At 44.8% G+C, this 22,291-nt stretch overlaps 2 protein-coding genes across 3 annotated transcripts in view; both read left to right on the forward strand.

Moving 5' to 3' along the window:
- Positions 1-22,291, forward strand: part of LOC141147296 (protein mono-ADP-ribosyltransferase PARP14-like) — a 421,364-nt gene that overhangs the window by 195,028 nt on the left and 204,045 nt on the right. The gene's annotated exons all lie outside the window — the stretch shown is intronic.
- Positions 1-22,291, forward strand: part of LOC141147298 (protein mono-ADP-ribosyltransferase PARP14-like) — a 242,929-nt gene that overhangs the window by 16,698 nt on the left and 203,940 nt on the right. For both annotated transcript variants that reach the window (XM_073634506.1, XM_073634507.1), the window contains exons 3-4: positions 6,795-6,828; positions 13,431-13,634. In XM_073634506.1, the coding sequence (XP_073490607.1) occupies positions 6,795-6,828; positions 13,431-13,634 (238 nt within the window). The remainder of the gene's footprint in view (positions 1-6,794; positions 6,829-13,430; positions 13,635-22,291) is intronic.

Raw genomic sequence — 22,291 nt, forward strand, 5'->3', positions numbered from 1 at the left:
AATTCTCCCAATGACCCATGGTCAAGTTGGCATAAGATGGGGCAAAATTGGCTCCCATAGCAGTACCATGGGACTGTAGGTAGAACTGGCCTTCAAAATGAAAGCAGTTGTGAGTGAGGCAAAAGAACGTTGCATCCAGAATAAAGGCAGCCTGTCTGGTATTGAGCATGGGGTCTGGTAATAAGAAATTTTGCACCGCCAATAGCCCCACATCATGTGGGATGGACGTATATAAAGAATTTACTTCAAGGGATAACCAAGAGTAGCTATCAGTCCAAGTATAGGGAGATAAAAGTTCCATCAAGTGTGTGGAGTCACATATATAAGACTGTAAAGCCTGAGCCAAGGGTTGCAAAAAGGAGTCTACATATAGAGAAAACCCACTACTGATGCTATTCATGGAGGCCACAATGGGTCTGCCAGGTGGATTTTGTGCGTCTTTATGCAATTTAGGTAAATTATAAAAAAGGCGTACTATAGAACTCTTTACGTATAAAGGCAGCCTCTTTTTTATCGAGAACACGATCAGTAATGGCATGTGTAATGAGGAACTCAGCTTCTGTGCGCTTCCCCTTCCCCACCTCAACAGATACCAATTTAGAGGAGCTTACTGATAGTCCCTTTAGTGTGTATAATGATGAAATTGAGGTTGAGGATCCTGTTAGTATTGACTCTAATTATGAGTTATTTACACAGCATCTTCAAACATCCCCCCCAAGTAGCACATACATCATTAAAACCAAAGTCTTCCTTTTATCCCACCAAGTCAAAGGGACCCTATTTGGAAGCCTTTTATAGGGTTGTGTTTGCGGATTTCCAAAAACTGTCAAAAATCAGTTAACAAAAAATGTAGTCAGCATAATCTAACTTCTTGAGAATTAATTTCTCTAAAACAATTTCTAGATAACCCAGATCTTGTAATTAGGCAAGCTGACAAGGGCAGAGGAATTGTCATTTTAGATAAATCTGCCTATGTAGCTGAAGTTATGAGGCTACTCTCCCATAGCAAAACCTACAAAAAAATTGCCTTGTGACCCCCTGCCTTCCTTTCGCACAGAAGCTGAGTTCCTCATTACACATGCCATTACTGATCGTGTTCTCGATAAAAAAGAGGCTGCCTTTATACATAAAGAATTCTATAGTACGCCCTAATTTTATCATTTACCTAAATTGCATAAAGACGCACAAAATCCACCTGGCAGACCCATTGTGGCCTCCATGAACAGCATCAGTAGTGGGTTTTCTCTATATGTAGACTCCTTTTTTGCAACCCTTGGCTCAGGCTTTACAGTCTTATATACGTGACTCCACACACTTGATGGAACTTTTATCTCCCTATACTTGGACTGATAGCTACTCTTGGTTATCCCTTGATGTAAATTCTTTATATACGTCGATCCCACATGATGTGGGGCTATTGGCGGTGCAAAATGTCTTATTAACAGACCCCATGCTCAATACCAGACAGGCTGCCTTTATTCTGGATGCGACGTCCTTTTGCCTCACTCACAACTACTTTCATTTTGAAGGCCAGTTCTACCTACAGACCCATGGTACCGCTATGGGAGCCAATTTTGCCCCATCTTATGCCAACTTGACCATGTGTCATTGGGAGAATTTATTTATTTGGAATAATAACCCTTTTGCCGAAAACACATAGTCTTCTTTGGTCGTTATATCGATGACATCGTCATCATCTGGGATGGTTCCCCCTCCCGGATTGATGACTTTGTCATCCATTGTAACACCAATGACCTGGGGCTTTCCTTTTCAGCAGTCTAGAATAAGGACAGTTTAGCCTTTCTTGATTTAGAGCTCAACCATGAAGGCGATAGAATTTTTTCTCGCAATTACACTAAGGCTACTGCAGGTAACTCTTACCTGCACTATGACAGCTGCCACCATCCATTGTGGAAGAACAATATTCCTAAAAGGACAGTTCTGCAGACTCAGGCAAAACTGTACAAGAGTTTGTGATTATGTTACCCAGAGCACACATCTCAAAAATAAATTTACTGAGAAAGGCTATCCCCCACCACTGATAGAACAGGCCTATAACCAGTATCTTCCGGGCAAGAAACCTAAGACCATTAAACCCCTGGAAGAGGCAGAGGTACGCTTTGTTACAGGGTTCCATAGTCAATACAAAAAGATGGAACATATACTCCGTAAACATCCTAAAGCAAGACCCCCATTTGAACACCACCTTGTGCCAAAGACCTAAGGTCACTTACAGAAGGGCCCCCACATTGAAAAACAAAATAGCACCCAGTAAGCTAAAATGTATGACTAAAGATATTCCTCTCTGTCTTATTCCTCTAGTAGGAATGTACAGGTGCAATAAACCATTGTGCTTGACTTGTGGATTTGTCAATCATGGACAAAAGAGTTTTACCCATAAAGGTAGACTCTTCCTCTTTGACAAATTCCACAAATGCTCTAGCGATTATGTGGTGTATTGCCTCATATGCCCCTGTAAGCACTTATATGTAGGCCGGACCATCTGTCCATTAAGACAGAGTTTTGGCAAGCATCGCCGTTTGGTGGAACTAGGTTGTGATAAACATAGTGTGCCACGCCATTTTTTAAAGTATCACGCTCGCTCCACAACAGGCCTTCGAGTATGGGTCATCGAATCTATACCTAAGGGTCTATCTGAAGCTGAGCGATTTTCGCGATTATGCGAACGCGAAACATTCTGGATTTACCCTCTTGACACGCTTGCCCCCAATGGACTCAATGAGGAACTTGAAATTAATACCATCCTTTAAACATTTTTGCATAATTTTTCCTGTTTTTGTTCTCTGTTTATGATGCCCGTCATAATTGGTGACCTAGCAATAATTATCCTTATCCCAATTTATGCACTTTTGTTATATACTCGTGTGCATGTGACAATAGGTGCATGCATACGTTGCATTTCTTGTACATTCAGCATATATCATACACGTTCTGTACCAACTATTTGTGATGCTACCTATGTGCATGTTATCAAGCATATTGTGCACATTACGTATAGCAGTTGGGTTTGTTTTAATTATGCGCACATGCATCTATCTTATTATTTCATCTTATTATTATTTTTTGCCTTTTTGATCATCTACCTTCCTTTTTTAGGAATGTACCATTATAATATTGAATTTTAGGTTAATAATTATTTAAATTTTATTTAGTGACTACTTTTAAAATAACTTTTATTGTTCTTATCTGGTAGCCTCTTCAGTGCTTTTTGTTATAGAATTATTTTAATTATTGTTTTCTTTTTTTATATGACATGTCTCCATTAGATATAGTGATTCTTTTAAGTACAACATGCAATTATTACAGAATATATACATTTTGAGATTTTAAATATATTTTTTGTATGTAATATACACATATTTTCTTACATATTTAGAGATTGCAGTTTCCTGATTATACGTGAATGTTTGGGATATGCCCTCCGCTGATTAATTAATCAGCTGCGAGCGTCTTTCAGTCAGCAGAGGTCTGCTATAAATAGTTCCTTACTTCTCTCCTATCCTTACACTTGAAAAAGGAGCGCGCATGTGCCGTACGGACCTTGCGCACGCTTAGAAACGTGTTGTGTTCCTTCCTGCTACTGACATCACAAGCCGCTTCCTTGGTTGCTGCTCCGCTCCTCTGCATAGACAGACCGTGTTCCGTCCTGGTTCCCCGCCAGATTGCGGCATAAGTTTGGGGCGTCCCTGGGAACCGGTGATTGTCCTCCCACTTTCCCACTTTGGAATGTATCATCTTGCCCAATAAACCGTCTTTACATGTAAGTGGATACTTTTACTTGTCAATTGTAAATAAACCTTTTTACTTAGCGGCGCTCCTCTCCTTTTGTTTTTTTCACCAACAAGCTATACTCTGCCCACTAACTATATGCCACCCTCTAACTTTTTAACCAGGTCACTAACTATACTCTGCCCACTAACTATAACTACACTCCACCCACTAACTATACCCCCGTTGACGATCCACAGCAGTCACATGAAAGCAGCCTACAACTTTACCCTTCAGCAATCTTCCCTTTACACAGTCTCTCTCCTTCCTGGGGTCATTAATACTTATTTATGACCGCACCACAGTAGGGCTGTACCTAAAAGGGGCCAAGCACCTGATTACATAATTTTCTGTTACCACACACTATTCTGGGACAGAGCCACCTAGTGGTAGACTTGCTAATTTCACCTGCTTACACACTCACTAACTATACCCTTCTAACTAACTATACCCCACTCACTAACTAAGCTGTACCCTTCCCGATAACGGTACCCTTCCCGATAACGTTACCCTTCCCGATAACGATACCTTTCCAGATAACGATACCTTTCCCGATAACGGTACCCTTCCCGATAACGGTACCTTTCCGATAATAGTACCCTTCCCAATAACAATACCTTTCCAGATAACGATACCCTTCCCGATAACGATACCTTTCCAGATAACGATACCCTTCCCGATAACGATACCTTTCCAGATAACGATACCCTTCCCGATAACGATACCTTTCCAGATAACGATATCCTTCCCGATAACGATACCTTTCCAGATAAAGATACCCTTCCTGATAACGGTACCTTTCTGATAATAGTACCCTTCCCGATAACGGTGCCCTTCCGATAACGGTACCCTTCCTGATAACGATACCTTCCCGATAACGATACCTTTCCGATAATAGTACCCTTCCCGATAACAGTACCCTTCCCGATAACGGTACCTTTCTAGATAACGATACCCTTCCCGATAACGGAACCTTTCCGATAACGATACCCTTCCCGATAACGATACCCTTCCCGATAACGATACCTTTCCGATAACGATACCCTTCCCGATGACGATACCTTTCCGATAATAGTACCCTTCCCGATAACAGTACCCTTCCCGATAACGGTACCTTTCCAGATAATGATACCTTTCCCGATAACAGTACCCTTCCCGATAACGATACCTTTCCAATAACGGTACCCTTCCCGATAACAATACCTTTCCAATAACGGTACCCTTCCCGATAACGGTACCCTTCCCGATAATGGTACCCTTCCCGATAACGATACCTTTCCAGATAACGATACCCTTCCCGATAACGATACCTTTCCAGATAACGATACCCTTCCCGATAACGATACCTTTCCGATAACGATACCCTTCATGATAACGGTACCCTTCCTGATAACGGTACTCTTTCCGATAACGATACCTTTCCCGATAACGGTACCTTTCCCGATAATGGTACCCTTCCCGATAACGATACCTTTCCAGATAACGATACCCTTCCCGATAACGATACCTTTCCAGATAACGATACCCTTCCCGATAACGATACCTTTCCGATAACGATACCCTTCATGATAACGGTACCCTTCCTGATAACGGTACTCTTTCCGATAACGATACCTTTCCAGATAACGATACCTTTCCCGATAACGGTACCCTTCCCGATAACGGTACCTTTCCGATAATAGTACCCTTCCCAATAACAATACCTTTCCAGATAACGATACCCTTCCCGATAACGATACCTTTCCAGATAACGATACCCTTCCCGATAACGATACCTTTCCAGATAACGATACCCTTCCCGATAACGATACCTTTCCAGATAACGATATCCTTCCCGATAACGATACCTTTCCAGATAAAGATACCCTTCCTGATAACGGTACCTTTCTGATAATAGTACCCTTCCCGATAACGGTGCCCTTCCGATAACGGTACCCTTCCTGATAACGATACCTTCCCGATAACGATACCTTTCCGATAATAGTACCCTTCCCGATAACAGTACCCTTCCCGATAACGGTACCTTTCTAGATAACGATACCCTTCCCGATAACGGAACCTTTCCGATAACGATACCCTTCCCGATAACGATACCCTTCCCGATAACGATACCTTTCCGATAACGATACCCTTCCCGATGACGATACCTTTCCGATAATAGTACCCTTCCCGATAACAGTACCCTTCCCGATAACGGTACCTTTCCAGATAATGATACCTTTCCCGATAACAGTACCCTTCCCGATAACGATACCTTTCCAATAACGGTACCCTTCCCGATAACGATACCTTTCCAATAACGGTACCCTTCCCGATAACGGTACCCTTCCCGATAATGGTACCCTTCCCGATAACGATACCTTTCCAGATAACGATACCCTTCCCGATAACGATACCTTTCCGATAACGATACCCTTCATGATAACGGTACCCTTCCTGATAACGGTACTCTTTCCGATAACGATACCTTTCCCGATAACGGTACCTTTCCCGATAATGGTACCTTTCCCGATAATGGTACCTTTCCCGATAATGGTACCTTTCCCGATACCATACTAATCACAATATTCACTAACTATACTCCACCCCTACCCATTCCCCCCAAAAATGTGTCAAAAATAAATAAAACCACAAAGACAGTTTTTGACAATTCTCCCCGATGAAGATCCTTTGTCAGTTTATTCTCTGCCCTAAAGAAGGGGGAGTCCTTTCCCCTGAGACGAGTTTGGCTCGATGTATTTGCCGTTACTTTCAGTGAACACCTATTAACCTATCTTCTAATTCACACAATAATGATAATGGAAAGGAGTTGATGGCAAATTGGTTAAATCGTGTAGAAAGTGAGATCCTCGTTCTTGTGTACAGTGGTTAGAGAACTTTCTAAATATAACTTTTGTGTACGTATGTCTGCATTTCTATTTCTTCTATGACAGAACATCATTTCTATGATAATCACTGTCGATCGGCCCTGACAATAAAATTCTGTGTTTTCCCCAATTTTGTAGGACCATAAAGTACATCAGAGTCCAGGAGAAGAAGGTAATGGACATCAATAGGTGACACTGTAATAAAGTGAAATTGTTCATGCATGTTGTTCCCAGAGCAACCAATCAGATCATCTCATATTTCTAGAATAATTGAGGTGATCACGGGGTGCAGAGAGAAATCTAGCATCCACTTGCTGCCTTAGTTTGTCAGGAGAGGACATAGCAAAGTCTGACCTCTGCTAGACAACAGGGAAACATCTCATGGAGGAATACATAAAAGTCGGAGAAGCGGTGCCACACCAATCAGGAATTTTGCCATTGCCAGGGATTCAAGATGCAAATTTTGCAAGTCATTCCAAATTATTTAAAATACAAGAATTAAAATTAGACATATGGGCTTTTGTTACAATGGACAGTCCTTGGTTTGCCCGTATAAATACAGAATGTAAAGCCCAAGTTCTTCATATCGGACCTTCACCCTAGGACCTGTAGGTCCAACACACAAGGCTAATATCTACACTGTTACCAAAAGTATTGGGACGCCTGCCTTTACACACACACACACATGAACTTTAATGACATCCCAGTCTTAGTCCGTAGGGTTCAATATTGAGTTGGCCCACCCTTTGCAGCTATAACAGCTTCAACTGTTCTTGGAAGGCCGTCCACAAGGTTTAGGAGGGTGTCTATGGGAATGTTTGACCATTCTTCCAGAAGCGCATTTGTGAGGTCAGGCACTAATGTTGGACGAGAAGGCCTGGCTCGCAGTCTCCACTCTAATTCATCCCAAAGGTGTTCTATGGGGTTGAGGTCAGGACTCTGTGCAGGCCAGTCAAGTTCCTCCACCCCGAACTCGCTCATCCATGTCTTTATGGACCTTGCTTTGTGCACGGGTGCACAGTCATGTTGGAACAAGAAGGGACCGTCCCTAAACAGTTCCCACAAAGCTGGGAGCATGAAATTGTCCAAAATGTCTTGGTATGCTGATGCCTTATGACCCCTTTCACACTGTAGGCCTTTTTCAGGCATTTTAGCGGTAAAAATAGCGCCTGTAAAGCATCTGAAAAAAGCCTAATCTGCAATCCCAGTGTGAAAGCCCGAGTGCTTTCACACTGAGGCACTGCACTGGTAGTAAACAGTGCTCCTAAAGCGTCCCTGCCCATTGAAATCAATGGGCAGTGCCACCTAGGCACCTGCAAAGCACCTTGGCAGCAGGGCTTTGCGGGTGCTTTCAACTCTTTGGTCACTAGCGGGGGTTAAAAGTGCCCCACTAGCACCCGAAAAGTGCTGCAAAAACAATGGTAAAGAGCCGCTAAAACTAGCGGCGCTTTACCGCCGCCGACCGGGTGCTGGCAGTGTGAAAGGGCTCTTGGAGTTCCCTTCACTGGAACTAAGGAGCCAAGCCCAACCCCTAAAAAACCACCCCCACATCATAATCCCCCCTCCCCCACACCATAATCCCCCCTCCACCACATCATAATCCCCCCTCCACCAAATGATTTGGATCAGTGCACAAAGCAAAGTCCTTAAAGACATGGATGAGCGAGTTTGGGGTGGAGGAACTTGACTGGCCTGCACAGAGTCCTGACCTCAACCCAATAGAACACCTTTGGGATAAATTAGAGCGGAGACTGCGAGCCAGGCCTTCTCATCCAACATCAGTGCCTGACCTCACAAATGCTCTTCTGGAAGAATGGTCAAAGATTCCCACAGACACACTCCTAAACCTTGTGGACGGCCTTCCCAGAAGAGGTGAAGCTGTTATAGCTGCAAAGGGGAGGACCCAACTCAATACTGAACCCTACGGACTAAGACTGGGATGTCATTAAAGTTCATGTGCGTGTAAAGGCAGGCGTCCCAATACTTTTGGTAATATAGTGTATCTGTCTGGCTGTTTTAAACATATAAGTGATGACCAATAATTAATATACAGTAACTATTAGTGTTACCATGGAAACAGCGTATATAATGCAAACTCCTCCAATCCAAATCAATCTCCACAGCAACTTGGTTCTCCAGAGAGAGACATTTATTGGATCCCAGAACAGATGATAAAGTCCACAGAGTACTTGCAAATAATATGATGTTTAGAAGCCTTGAGAATACTGAACGCTTTAATGTCATTTGTCTGAAAAAATGATATAAAAGTCCTATGTGTACAATGTAACATGACCGCGCAATTGTCAATCAAAGTGCAACAGCGCTGAAAGCTGAAAATTGGCCTGGGCAGGATGGGGGTGAAAGTGTCCTGTAGGCAAATGGTTAAACAGTGTGTATCACTTTAAGGTCACTATAGTGTTTAACGGGTAAAAAAGTTACCCTTTGAATGCCATTTCCCATGAATACCCCTCAAGTCTAATTATCATCATTAGATACTTTTTATGACCAAATCACATTCTTTATCTCCCTTAACTACTTAAAGACCGAGCCTATTATTCAAACTTGTTGTTTACAAGTTAAAATCATTTTTTTTTTGCCAGAAAATTCTATTAATTAAATTACTTGGAACCCCCAAACATTATACATTTTTTTTATCAGACACCCTAGAGAATAAAATGGCGGTCGTTGCAATACTTTATGTCACACTGTATTTGCGTATCTGCGTATTTGCGCAGTGGTCTTACAAGCACAATTTTATGGGGAAAAAATACACTTTTTTGAATTTAAAAAATAACACAACAGTAAAGTTAGCCCATATTGTTTTACATTGTGAAAGATAACGTTAAGCTGAGTAAATTGATACTCAACATGTCACGCTTCAAAATTGCGCCCGCTCGTGGAATGATGACTAATGCCGTGTACACACGAGCGGAATGACTGACAGGAGAAGTCCGGCGGAATCGTTTCATCGTATGAACCGATCGTGTGTAGGCTTCATCGGACCTTTTTTTTTCCGAAAATTCTGACGGACCTAAAAATAGAACATGTTCTAAATATTTCTGCTGGAACTCCGCCAGATTCAAAACCTATCGGGAAAACCGCTTGTCTGTGTGCTGTTCCAACGGACCAAAAACGACGCATGCTCTGAAGCAAGTACGAGATGGAAGCTATTGGCTACTGGCTATTGAATTTCCTTTTTCTAGTCCCGTCGTACGTGCTGTACGTCACCGCGTTCTGGACGGGCAGACTTTGGTCAGGCTTTGGATTGACCGTGTGTAGGCAAGACCGCTGGAATGGAGTTTCAGTCGCAGAAACCTTCGGAGTTTATTCTGACGGGAAAACCAGTCATGTGTACGCGGCATAACTTTGACCCTTAAAAATCTCCATAGGCGACATTTAAAAATGTCTACAGGTTATCAGTTTAGAGTTACAGAGGAGGTCCAGGGCTAGAATTATTGCTCTCGCCCTAATGATCGCGGTGATACCTAACATGTGTGGTTTGAACACCGTTTACGTATGCGTTCGCTTCTGTGTGCGAGCTCGGCGGGACGGGGCGCTTTAAATTTTTTTTTCTTATTTATTTAACTTTTTTATTTTTTATTTTTACACTCTCCTTTCAAAAAAAAATGTTTGGGTCACTTTTATTCCTATTACATGGAATGTAAACATCCCTTGTAGTAGAAAAAAATCATGACAGTTCCTCTTAAATGTGAGATCTGGGGGGTCAAAAAGACCTCACATCTCATATTTACACTAAAATGCAATTTTAAATAAATAAATACATGTATTTTTTTTTCCCCCTTTTTTAAGAACATTGGGCAGAAGTGATGTTTTGACGTCACTTCTGTCATCCAATGTTATGGAGCCGAGTGGGTGCCATCTTTCCCTCACTTGGCTCCAGGCCTGTCAGGGGAGAGGATGCCCCTCTATCCCACCAATAAAAGTGATCTTGCTGCGAATCCGCCATGGAGACCACTTTTATCAGAAAGAGGACCGTCTGCCGTTTAAGGATATACCAGGGTTATGGGAGCTATCTGCTGCTATAACCCCAGTATTCTACGTCAAAGTACCGATGTACAATGATGGCGGGCGGTCCGTAAGTGGTTAAATAGGTAAACAATATACCCTTTGAAATGTTAATTTACCACAAACAGGAACATAAACATTTAACTGGCCCCATGAATCTTTAGAACCCCTTTCATGTCTAACCTGCATTTACAACCCCTAGTAGATAACCTTGTAAATAACCTCCTTTGAAAAGTTTAATTGGGTAACTAACCATGAGCAGGTTGGCCCACACATACCAAGATAGGACCTCTTGCATAACATTAGAGGGTCTGTTTCTCGTGCCTCCGTAAACTTGCTGTGCATGGGCTCCCTTACTCTTCAAAGCCTGCAAAAGGACCCGAGAATTCTTTGCATCTAGGAGAAGGATCACTATTGGTTGGCAACCCTCTTTGACCACCGCTACAATGGGAAAGTCCAGAACTCATCCACCCCTCACAGAGGGAGCACAGGATGAAAAATCTTGAGGACACCTTAAAGGAGGAGTTTATGTAACACCTTTCCAGGCTCTGGTAGGTTACAGTCTCATGGAAAAGGTATTTTTGAGGGTTCTGTTGATCAAAGGAGAAGCGGCGGAGAAGAGGGCTGCCTAGGGTCCTCGGGTCCAGGGCTGTCAGCTTCCACATCCCATTGTCAGCATCAGCATCATATGGTTGAAGATTGTCTAGGGGCGAAACCAGACATGGAGAGCTTTCCAGTAGACGATCCACTGGGTTACTAAGACATGAGAATAGACCACTGGTAGTTGTATTTCAAGGGGGAAGCTACCTAGGTGCATAATATAATATTTCACAAACCCTGAGTAGATAACCTTTTAAATAACCTCCTTTGAAAAGTTTAATTGGGTAAATAATCATAAACAGGTTGGCCCACATACTGTATACCAAGATAGGGACTCTTGCATAAAATTAGAGAGCAATTACTCTATCTTTTGATGTGTAAAATACCCTTCCAGTTTCAGGCACTGGTATTTCAGGGGGGGGGAGTTAACTTAAAAATATGAATTATTATTTTTGCTATGACAGGAGAGGGTTGAGTATTTTGAATGGGGCTCTGAAGGCTTCGTATTATTTGCAAGTACTCTGTGGACTTTATCATCTGTTCTGGGATCCAATAAATGTCTCTCTCTGGAGAACCAAGTTGCTGTGGTGATTGATTTGGATTGGAGGAGTTTGCATCATATACACTCCTGTTTCCATGGTAACACTAATAATTATATCAATAATTATTAGTCATCACTCATATATTTACAACACAATACCCAAAAAAGTCTTCTCTTTATCTCCCCCACCCCCCTCCATCCCTGGAATCTTACCTTCATAATCCTGTCTCCTACTGCTGAAGGAAACTGAAATTGTCCACTTAGTTTAAACAGTTGTCAGATGGTGATGATCTGGCTTTCTCTTTATACCTCACACCAGTGGCAGCTGATGCTCCGCAAACAACCCCCCCCCCCCATCTGTCGGTCCCCCCTCCCCCGTCGCTCGCTCCCCGGTCTGCCCCACCAGCACCGCACTTAACCATGCGGAAAGCAGATCTGGAGACCAGGGGAGCCGAACCGAGCCGAAGTGTCAGGAGCGCTTGGATGACGTTCAGCACACCAAGCTGGATCAAAGGAGAATGGAAGCCCGTGCTTCTCCACTCGGCCAATCGAGTCTAAGGACCTGCTTCCTGATTGGCCGGGAGGAGAAGCAGAAAGACAATAGCGAATATTAATTTGCTATTGTTGCACAAGTGGGTGGGTTCGCCCCGAGCCCACCCTTTGTGAAGCTAATTAGAGCCTCCAGCTCTAATCACGTGCTTCGGAAAGAAAAAGAAAAAAAACCCATTGAAATCCATGCGTCTGGCGCCCTGCATGTAGATTAGGGGCCAGGCACATGAAATGGGGGGGGCTGCGCCCCATAGGGACGGGCCACCACTGCCTCACACCCAAGCCCTCATATGTCCTACTAGCATATGTCTCTTCAGAATATCAGGGACCAGCAACATCAGGCTTATTTCTCAGTAATCAGTGGAGAACAAAGTAATAAGGGCCAGCAATACTCAGATCTGGGTCTCCTGAGGTCTTCCTAGATACCCCATACACTGCTAGGCAGTTGTCTGATCCTGAAGAAATGGTTACTGTGAGGTAGCAAACACCATATGAAGATTCTTCTGCAAACACAACAAGGATCGTAAATCAATCTACCCAACTTCTCCCATCCTAGGCCAAAATATAATGCCCATCCTTTATAGATGTGTTGATCAAAGAACCTTACCTGATGCTGTTCTGGTAAAAATGACACAAAGGTCTCACCATATCAGATGACCGATTTGCTTGTTATTCTCACACACATTGAAGGTGCATACAGATAAGAAAAAATGTTTGCCCCATTCAGGCATTCGTGGTTGATCAGGAAAGATCTATTTGTAGGCACCTTCACAACCCTGGCAGTTACTCCCTGGTTGAAGCTCCTTGGAGGAAACTCAGTCGGTTGGAGTGGTTTCCATCATTAAAGATTTTCTCTCAATAGTCCAACCCCTTCGGTGCTTACACCCACCCATTGGCACAAATATGCCAAGGATGCCAACTTGCATATTAGTAAAAAGCTCTTTTCTTAAAACTATTGTCTCACATTATTGTCATGTTCTAGCTAGTTACAGTATAGAGGAGGACCTGACATTGAAAAGGCTTTACATGTTCATAAATTTGTCACAACTCTTCAACAGAGAAGTCCTCCAGAGAAGACAATGAGGTGACACTGGACCCCCCATCCTCTCAGGTTCTGATTGAGAACATCCAGGACAGCTGCTCTCCTGAGATGTTAAACCTCCTGGTGGAGAATATCAGTGAGAAGAATGAGGAAACGGACTTCCATGTGGAAATGATTCCAGAGATTCGATCTGCTGTTGTCACCTTCACTTCTGAAAATGGTGAGATATCAAGCTCATGCTGGTGCACATGCTCATCTCCACCACTGTGGATCACCACAATATGCTTTGAGCATCCTTTCCCCAGATCTGCCAATATCCAATAATAATTTGTTTCCAGCCTGTCTGGGGTTTGCACCAACACTCCGCCCCTGCAGTAGGCCATTTAGACCTACTTTTTGCTATTCAATGTATTCCTTTTTAGCACATAATATGCAGTAGGGTACATGAAGGGTGATGCACTTAAATTACTTTGTATCCATTTTCATATCACATTTCATTTATTAGTTCATTTTTTTTTCACAATGTATTTTTTAAATTATAATCATCGCCTTTATTTTTAAATACTGGGATTATTTTATGCACTATTTTTTAGTATGGGCTACATACATTTAACCCGGTGTGAGTTCCCTTTTTCCTGCTGGATACTCTTTGTAATATCTGAATTATTTGGGATCATGGAACCACCTTTGTTGAGTTTGTTTTGAACTGTGTTATGTGGCCACTCAATGAAATTGGAGGAAAAGCGGTTTACCACAAATGGTAACTCCACTTTAGTGGGAAAAAAAATAGCAAATACCATAAAAAATAATATAGCGCATACAATTGCGGCACAAGTCATATTGTAAATAAATGTTATTAAAAATTGCCTTTGTTTTCAAACTGAAGCACTGTAATTTTCTGTAAAATGCAATATGGCCGCTTGGAGGCGCTCTGTACACAGATGATATACAGAACACCCCCCAGAAATGTAATTTCCTGCTTGTGTGATTGGCTCACTGATTTTCCCAGAAGTCTGCACTAAGTTGCAAGTCAGATTTTGAGCATCCCCTGCAACACAAATGGCATTTTTGGTGAGTGTTCAGCTAAAGCTACAAGTTAGTGTAGTGAGACCTCTGCACAGTGTCCAGCTAAAGCTACAAGTTAGTGTAGTGCGTCCTGCTCACAGTGTTCAGCTAAAACTACAAGTTAGTGTAGTGCGACCTCTGCACAGTGTTCAGCTAAAGCTACAAGTTAGTGTAGTGTGTCCTCCTCACAGTGTTCAGCTAAAACTACAAGTTAGTGTAGTGAGACCTCTGCACAGTGTTCAGCTAAAGCTACAAGTTAGTGTAGTAAGACCTCTGCACAGTGTTCAGCTAAAGCTACAAGTTAGTGTAGTGCGTCCTGCTCACAGTGTTCAGCTAAAACTACAAGTTAGTGTAGTGCGACCTCTGCACAGTGTTCAGCTAAAGCTACAAGTTAGTGTAGTAAGACCTCTGCACAGTGTTCAGCTAAAGCTACAAGTTAGTGTAGTGCGTCCTCCTCACAGTGTTCAGCTAAAACTACAAGTTAGTGTGGTGAGACCTCTGCACAGTGTTCAGCTAAAGCTACAAGTTAGTGTAGTGCGTCCTGCTCACAATGTTCAGCTAAAACTACAAGTTAGTGTAGTGAGACCTCTGCACAGTGTTCAGCTAAAGCTACAAGTTAGTGTAGTGCATTCTGCTCACAGTGTTCAGCTAAAACTACAAGTTAGTGTAATGCGACCTCTGCACAGTGTTCAGCTAAAGCTACAAGTTAGTGTAGTGCGTCCTCCTCACAGTGTTCAGCTAAAGCTACAAGTTAGTGTAGTGAGACCTCTGCACAGGGTTCAGCTAAAGCTACAAGTTAGTGTAGTGCGTCCTCCTCACAGTGTTTAGCTAAAGCTACAAGTTGGTGTAGTGTGTCCTCCTCACAGTGTTCAGCGAAAACTACAAGTTAGTGTAGTGCGTCCTCCTCACAGTGTTCAGCTAAAACTACAAGTTAGTGTAGTGAGACCTCTGCACAGTGTTCAGCTAAAGCTACAAGTTAATGTAGTGCGTCCTCCTCACAGTGTTCAGCTAAAGCTACAAGTTAGTTTAGTGTTACCTCTGCACAGTGTTCAGCTAAAGCTACAAGTTAGGGTAGTGCATCCTCCTCACAGTGTTCAGCGAAAACTACAAGTTAGTGTAGTGCGACCTCTGCACAGTGTTCAGCTAAAGCTACAAGTTAGTGTAGTGAGACCTCTGCACAGTGTTCAGCTAAAGCTACAAGTTAGTGTAGTGCGTCCTCCTCACAATGTTCAGCTAAAACTACAAGTTAGTGTAGTGCGACCTCTGCACAGTGTTCAGCTAAAGCTACAAGTTAGTGTAGTGCGTCCTCCTCACAGTGTTCAGCTAAACCTACAAATTATTTTTTTGCAAGCTCTGCACAGTGTTCAGCTAAAGCTACCTGTAGAAGGTTGGTGGTGTTTTCCTGATCCTATCACTACCGCAGGCAGCTAAATAAGCTACAAGTTCATTTTTTGCGAGCTCTGCACAGTGTTCAGCTAAAGCTACCTGTAGAAGGTTGGTGGTGTTCTCATACTACAGGCAGGCAGTTGATTTTGCTAGCTGCAGTATCAGTATATATATATATATATATATATATATATATATCCCAGCTTTGTACAGCTACAGGCCATTAGTATGTCTGGAAGGCCAAGAAGGAGAGGCAGACAGTCACAAGCCAATAAGAGAGGGCAAGCAGGCTCTGTGTCTAGTGCTGGTCGTGGAGACGGTGCATCCTCATCAGCATGTGGCCGTGGGACACGCTTGGCCTTTTTTTCAGCAGCTGGCCGCATTGAGCCGCAACATGCGGAAGACTTGGTCGAGTGGATGACCAAGCCGTCCTCATCCTCCTCATCCTTTCTCACCCATGCTCAGGGTACTTTGTCTGGCAAAGCAGCGGCCTCTTCCCTCGGCTCAATGTCATCAGTGACTCCTTCCCTAGCCCCACCATGTCCTCCTAAGGAGTCCCTCGAACTGTATGACCACAGTGTTGGGTACATGCTCCAGGAGGATGCCCAGCGTTTGGAAGGCTCTGATGATGATACTGAGCTAGATGAAGGCAGTAACGTGAGCACGGACAGAGGGGGTGCCCAAGAAGGACAGCAATCTGGCAGTCATGCTCCCCCTGCTGCAGCATACTGCCAGGTTTTCTCCAGTGATGAGGAGGGAGGGGATGATGAGGTCACTGACTCAATGTGGTGTCTGATAGGAGAGAGGAGGAGGAGGAGGCGGCATATCACCAACGAGGCAGGATGCCCTCCAGGGGCCAGCCTAAGGGCAGCACACTGACTGCATCACACCTCAAAGCTCCGCATGTGCAGGGCACTGCAGTCTCTGCGCGTTATTCAAATCGCTCTTTGGTGTGGGCCTTTTTTGAGACGAGTGCATCAGATCGCACCGCTGCTACTTGCAACATATGTCTCAAGCGTATCAAAACATCTCCCGCTTGGGCACCACATGCTTGGCCAGACATATGTTGACCTGCCATGCAGTTCGTATTTAAAAGACCCACACCAAAGAACAAAGAGGACCTCTCCTTGCTCCTCATCAGCTGAGATCTCCAACCCCACTATACCTTCAGTCCTCTCTGAGACCTGCACTGAGAGGAATGAAGGTGTAGAGTTAGCTGTGTCACAGCCAAGTATTTGTGGGCAATCTGCTTTCGGTACACCGACGTCAGATTGTACCAGGCAAATTTCCCTGCCCCAGCTGCTGCACTGCCGAAAGAAGTTCGCTCCCAGCCATCCACATGCCCAGCGGTTAAATGCTAGCTTGGCAAAATTGCTAGCACTTCAACTGCTGCCTTTTCAGTTGGTAGACTCTGTCCCCTTCCGTGAGTTTGTGGAATGTGCGGTTTCCCCATGGCAGGTACCCAAACGCCACTTTTTCTCACGGAAGGCGATTCCGGCTCTCTACCGGCATGTGGAAGGCAATGTCTTGGCCTCGCTGGACAGGGCAGTCAGCGGTAAGGTGCATATTAACGCTGACTCATTGTCCAGCAGGCATGGACAGGGACGTTACCTAAATTTCACCGCGCATTGGGTGACTCTGCTGGCAGCTGGGAAGGATGCAGGACAAGGTGCAGTAGTGTTGGAGGTTGTTCCGCCACCACGCCTCCAAAATGCCACTGATTGTGACACACCTCTCTCCTCCACCCCCTCCTCTTCTTCTTCCTCCATGGCCTCTTCCTGTGCTTTGTCCTCGGAACCAGCGGTGCTCCGTAGCTGTTCAAGGGGCTACGGAAGTATGCAGGCCAAAAGATGCCATGCGGTGCTTGAGCTGGTGTGCTTGGGGGACAGGAGCCACACTGGGGCAGAGGTTCTGTCAGCTCTGCAGGGGCAGAATCAGAGGTGATTGACGCCACGCCAACTTAAGGCAGGAATGGTGGTTCGCGACAATGGCACCAACCTCCTCTCTGCCCTCCGACAGGGACAAATGACCCATGTGCCCTGTTTGGCTCACGTCCTTAACTTGGTGGTGCAGCGGTTCTTGGGCAGGTACCCGGGCTTACAGGATGTCCTGAGGCAGGCCAGGAAAGTCTGTGTGCATTTCCGCCGGTCATATAATGCCAGTGCTCGGCTGGCAGACCTCCAAAAGGAGTTTAACGTGCCCAAGAACCACCTAATCTGTGCCCACCAGGTGGAACTCAAAGTTGGCCATGCTGCAGCGGCTGCCCACGCAGCAGAGGGCCATTAATGAGTACCTGTGTGACTATGGCACCAGGACAGGGTCAGGGGAGCTTGGTTTTTTTTTCCCCACGCCAGTGGGCCATAATCAGGGATGCATGCACTGTCCTGTCACCATTTGAGGAGGCCACGAGGATGGTGAGCAGTGACAGTGCATGCATCAGTGACACTGTCCCCCTTGTCCACCTGTTGGAGCACACGCTGCATGGAATAATGGACAGGGCACTTGAGGCAGAACAGAGGCAGGAAGAGGAGGACTTCCTTAGCACTCAAGGCCCCCTTTATCCAGACAGTGTTCCTGCGTGCCCGCCGATCACACAGGAAGAGGACGAGGACGAGGAGGAGGAGGAGGATTGTGTCAGTATGGAGGTGGAGCCTGGCACTCAGCATCAGCAGCAGTCTTTAAGGGATCAGTCCCAAGAAACACATGGACTTGTACGTGGCTGGGAGGAGGTGGCTGCGGACCATGTCGTCCTTAGTGACCCAGAGGACTCCAGACCGAATGCCTCAGCAAACCTACGCTGCGTGGCCTCCCTGATCCTGCAAAGCCTGCGTAAGGATCCTCGTATTTGTGGTATCAAGGAGAAGGACCAATACTGGCTGGCAACCCTCCTTGATCCACGTTACAAGGGTAAGGTTGCGGACCTTATCTTGCCATCACAGAGGGAGCAGAGGATGAAACATCTTCGGGAGGCCTTGCAGAAAGGTCTGTGCAACGCGTTCCCAGAGACTGGGAGGTTACAAACTCCTGTTTCTGGACAACGTGTTGCTGAGGCCTCGGTCAGTCAAAGAAGGAGCGGTGGAGAAGGTGGCCATCTGACCGATGCGTTCAGACAATTTTTTGGTCCGCAGCCCCAAGGTATGATCGGTTCCAGCAACCATCGCCAGCGTCTGTTTTACATGGTGCAGGAATACCTAGGGGCAAGATCAGACTTGGACACCTTTCCCACCAAAAATCCTCTGGGTTACTGGGTCTTGAGGATGGATCACTGGCCAGAGCTTGCACAGTATGCAATTGAGCTACTGGCCTGTCCTGCATCCAGCGTTCTTTCGGAACGCACATTTAGTGCTGCTGGAGGCTTTGTAACCGATCACAGGGTGCGTCTGTCCACCGACTCGGTCGATCGACTGACCTTCATAAAAATGAATCAGTCTTGGATCACCACCAGCTACCAAGCACCTGATGCTGATGTAACCGAATAATTTTTTTGAAATCTCAGATCCCTTCAAAGACTGCCTATGCTGATGCTGAGTGACTATCCTGAGTAATTATCCTCTTCCTCCTCAATGATCACGCTGATAGCTTGTAAGAACATTTTTGGTTCTTGGTGCCGCCACCAGTGCCTAAGGCACAATTTTTCAGCCCCTGTTTAACAGGGGCGTGTAATTACAATTTTTGATTCAATACTTTGCAGCAGGGCTCGTTCCTGCGTTCCAACTAGAGTGTCTGTGAGGGGTTGCAGTGTTGTGGCACCAGCACCAGTGCCTAAGGCCCAATTTTCAGCCCCTGTTTAACCACCTCAATACTGGGCATTTTCGCCCCCTTCCTGCCCAAGCCATTTTTCAGCTTTCAGCGCTGTCGCACTTTGAATGACAATTGCGCGGTCATACAACACTGTACCCAAATGATATTGTTATTGTTTTTTCCCCACAAATAGAGCTTTCTTTTAGTGGTATTTGATCACCTCTGCGTTTTTTATTTTTTGCGCTATAAACAAAAGAAGAGTGACAAGTTTAAAAAAAAACACAATAATTTTGACCTTTTGCGATAATAAATATCCAATTTTTTTTTCTTTAAAACAAATTTTTTCTCAGTTTAGGCCGATATGTATTCTTGTACATATTTTTGGTAAAAAAAAATCGCAATAAGCATATATAGATTGGTTTGCGCAAAAGTTATAGCGTCTACAAAATAGGGGATAGTTTTATAACATTTTTATTTTTTTTTAATTTTTTTACTGGTAATGGCGATCTGCGATTTTTATCGTGACTGCGATATTGCGGCGGACACATCGGACACTTTTGACACATATTTGGGACCATTCACATTTATACAGCGATCCGTGCTATAAAAATGCATTGATTACTGTATAAATGTGACAGGCAGTGAAGGGGTTAACACTAGGTGGTGATCGAGGGGTTAACTGTGTTGCTAGGGAGTGATTCTAACTGTAGGGGGTGGGGACTCACTAGGGGAGGAGACCGATCGGTGTTCCGCTGTACTGGGAACACACCATCGGTCTCCTCTCCTCTGACAGGACCGTGGATCTGTGTGTTTACACACACAGATCCATGGTCCTGCTGTGTTACCGGTAATCGCGGGTGCCCGGCGGACATCTCGGCCGCCGGGCACGCGCACCGGGTGCCTAGTGACACGGCGGGCGCGCGCAATCGCCGGCGGCGGCGCGCGCGCGCCCCCTGGTGACCTAGGAAAGCGAGGACGTCATATGACGTCCGCCTGCAACGAGAGCTGCGCCGCCTGGCCGTCAATTGTACTGGGAACACACCATCGGTCTCCTCTCCTCTGACAGGACCGTGGATCTGTGTGTTTACACACACAGATCCATGGTCCTGCTGTGTTACCGGTAATCGCGGGTGCCCGGCGCCCCCTGGTGACCTAGGAAAGCGAGGACGTCATATGACGTCCGCCCGCAACGAGAGCTGCGCCGCCTGGCCGTCAATTGACGGCCGGCGGTCGGGAAGCAGTTAACAGGGGCGTGTAATTAAAATTTTTGATGCAATACTTTGCAACAGGGCTCGTTCCTGCGTTCCAACTAGAGTGTCTGTGAGGGGTTGCAGTGTTGTGGCACCAGCACCAGTGCCTAAGGCCCAATTTTTCTGCCCCTGTTTAACAGGGGTGTGTAATTACAATTTTTGATGCAATACTTTGCAGCAGGGCTCGTTCCTGCGTTCCAACTAGAGTATCTGTGAGGGGTTGCAGTGTTGTGGCACCAGCACCAGTGCCTAAGGCCCAATTTTTCTGACCCTCTTCAACAGGGGCATGTAATTACAATTCTTGATCTAATATTTCACAGCAAGGCCCTGTGAGGGCTTACAGTGTTGTGGCCACAACAACACCTAAGGCCCAAATTTCTGCTGAGTATATAGGGCAGGCCCCTACTTTCAAACATCCAACTTACAAAGGACTCCTACTTGCAAATGGAAGGAGACAACAGGAAGTGAGATGAAATCTACCCCTAGGAAGGGAAATTCTCTCCTGTAAGAGTTAATATGGGAAAAATGTTTCTCCTTTCCACTGACGCTTTATCACCAATCCTTGTTTCACAAAAAAACCCAAATTTTCAAAAAACATTTGTCATTGGGACAAAAAATGAGGTGAAATCTTCTGAAGAGGAGGAAAGACAGCAAAACAAATGTCACAGGGGTGATAACCCTTCCCTATGTTTTCCAAAAAGCTTAAAATAGATTTTTTGGCTGGAGCTAAACACGTTAAAAATGTACCAGTTCAAAATTACAAACAGATTCTACTTAACAACAAACCTCTACAGTCCCTGTCTTGTTTGCACCACCTGTATACTGCTGTTCAGAGTATATAGGGCCTGGTGGCCCCACACCTTTCCTTATTTTAATTTGGGTGCGGGGTTCCCCTTAATATCCATACAAGACCCAAAGGGCCTGGTAATGGACTGGGGGGTACCCATGCCGTTTGTCTCACTGATTTTCATCCATATTGCCAGGACCCGACATTACATTAAAGCCGCAAGCAGTTTTAAATGACTTTTATTCCTTTAAAAATGACATTTTGTGCAGGGACTGTTCTAAACACAGGAAACATGCGCCACTTTACAGGCATACTATAGACACCCCCCAGGTACGATATTTAAAGGAATATTTCACTTTTTTTTTTACTTCAAGCATCATTAAAATCACTGCTCCCGAAAAAACGGCCAATTTTAAGTTTTTTTTGCATTGATACATGTCCCCTGGGGTAGGACCCGGGTCCCCAAACCCTTTTTAGGACATTACCATGCAAATTAGCCTTTAAAAAGAGCATTTTTGATTTTGAACATTCGAGTCCCATAGACGTCAATGGGGTTCTAACGTTCGTGCGAATTTTCGGTCCGTTCGCAAGCTCTGGTGCGAACCGAACCGGGGGGGTGTTCGGCTCAGGTTGTGAGCTCTGAACTTA

This window comes from Aquarana catesbeiana, linkage group LG06 (assembly GCF_042186555.1).
Source record: "Aquarana catesbeiana isolate 2022-GZ linkage group LG06, ASM4218655v1, whole genome shotgun sequence".
Taxonomy (NCBI): domain Eukaryota; kingdom Metazoa; phylum Chordata; class Amphibia; order Anura; family Ranidae; genus Aquarana; species Aquarana catesbeiana.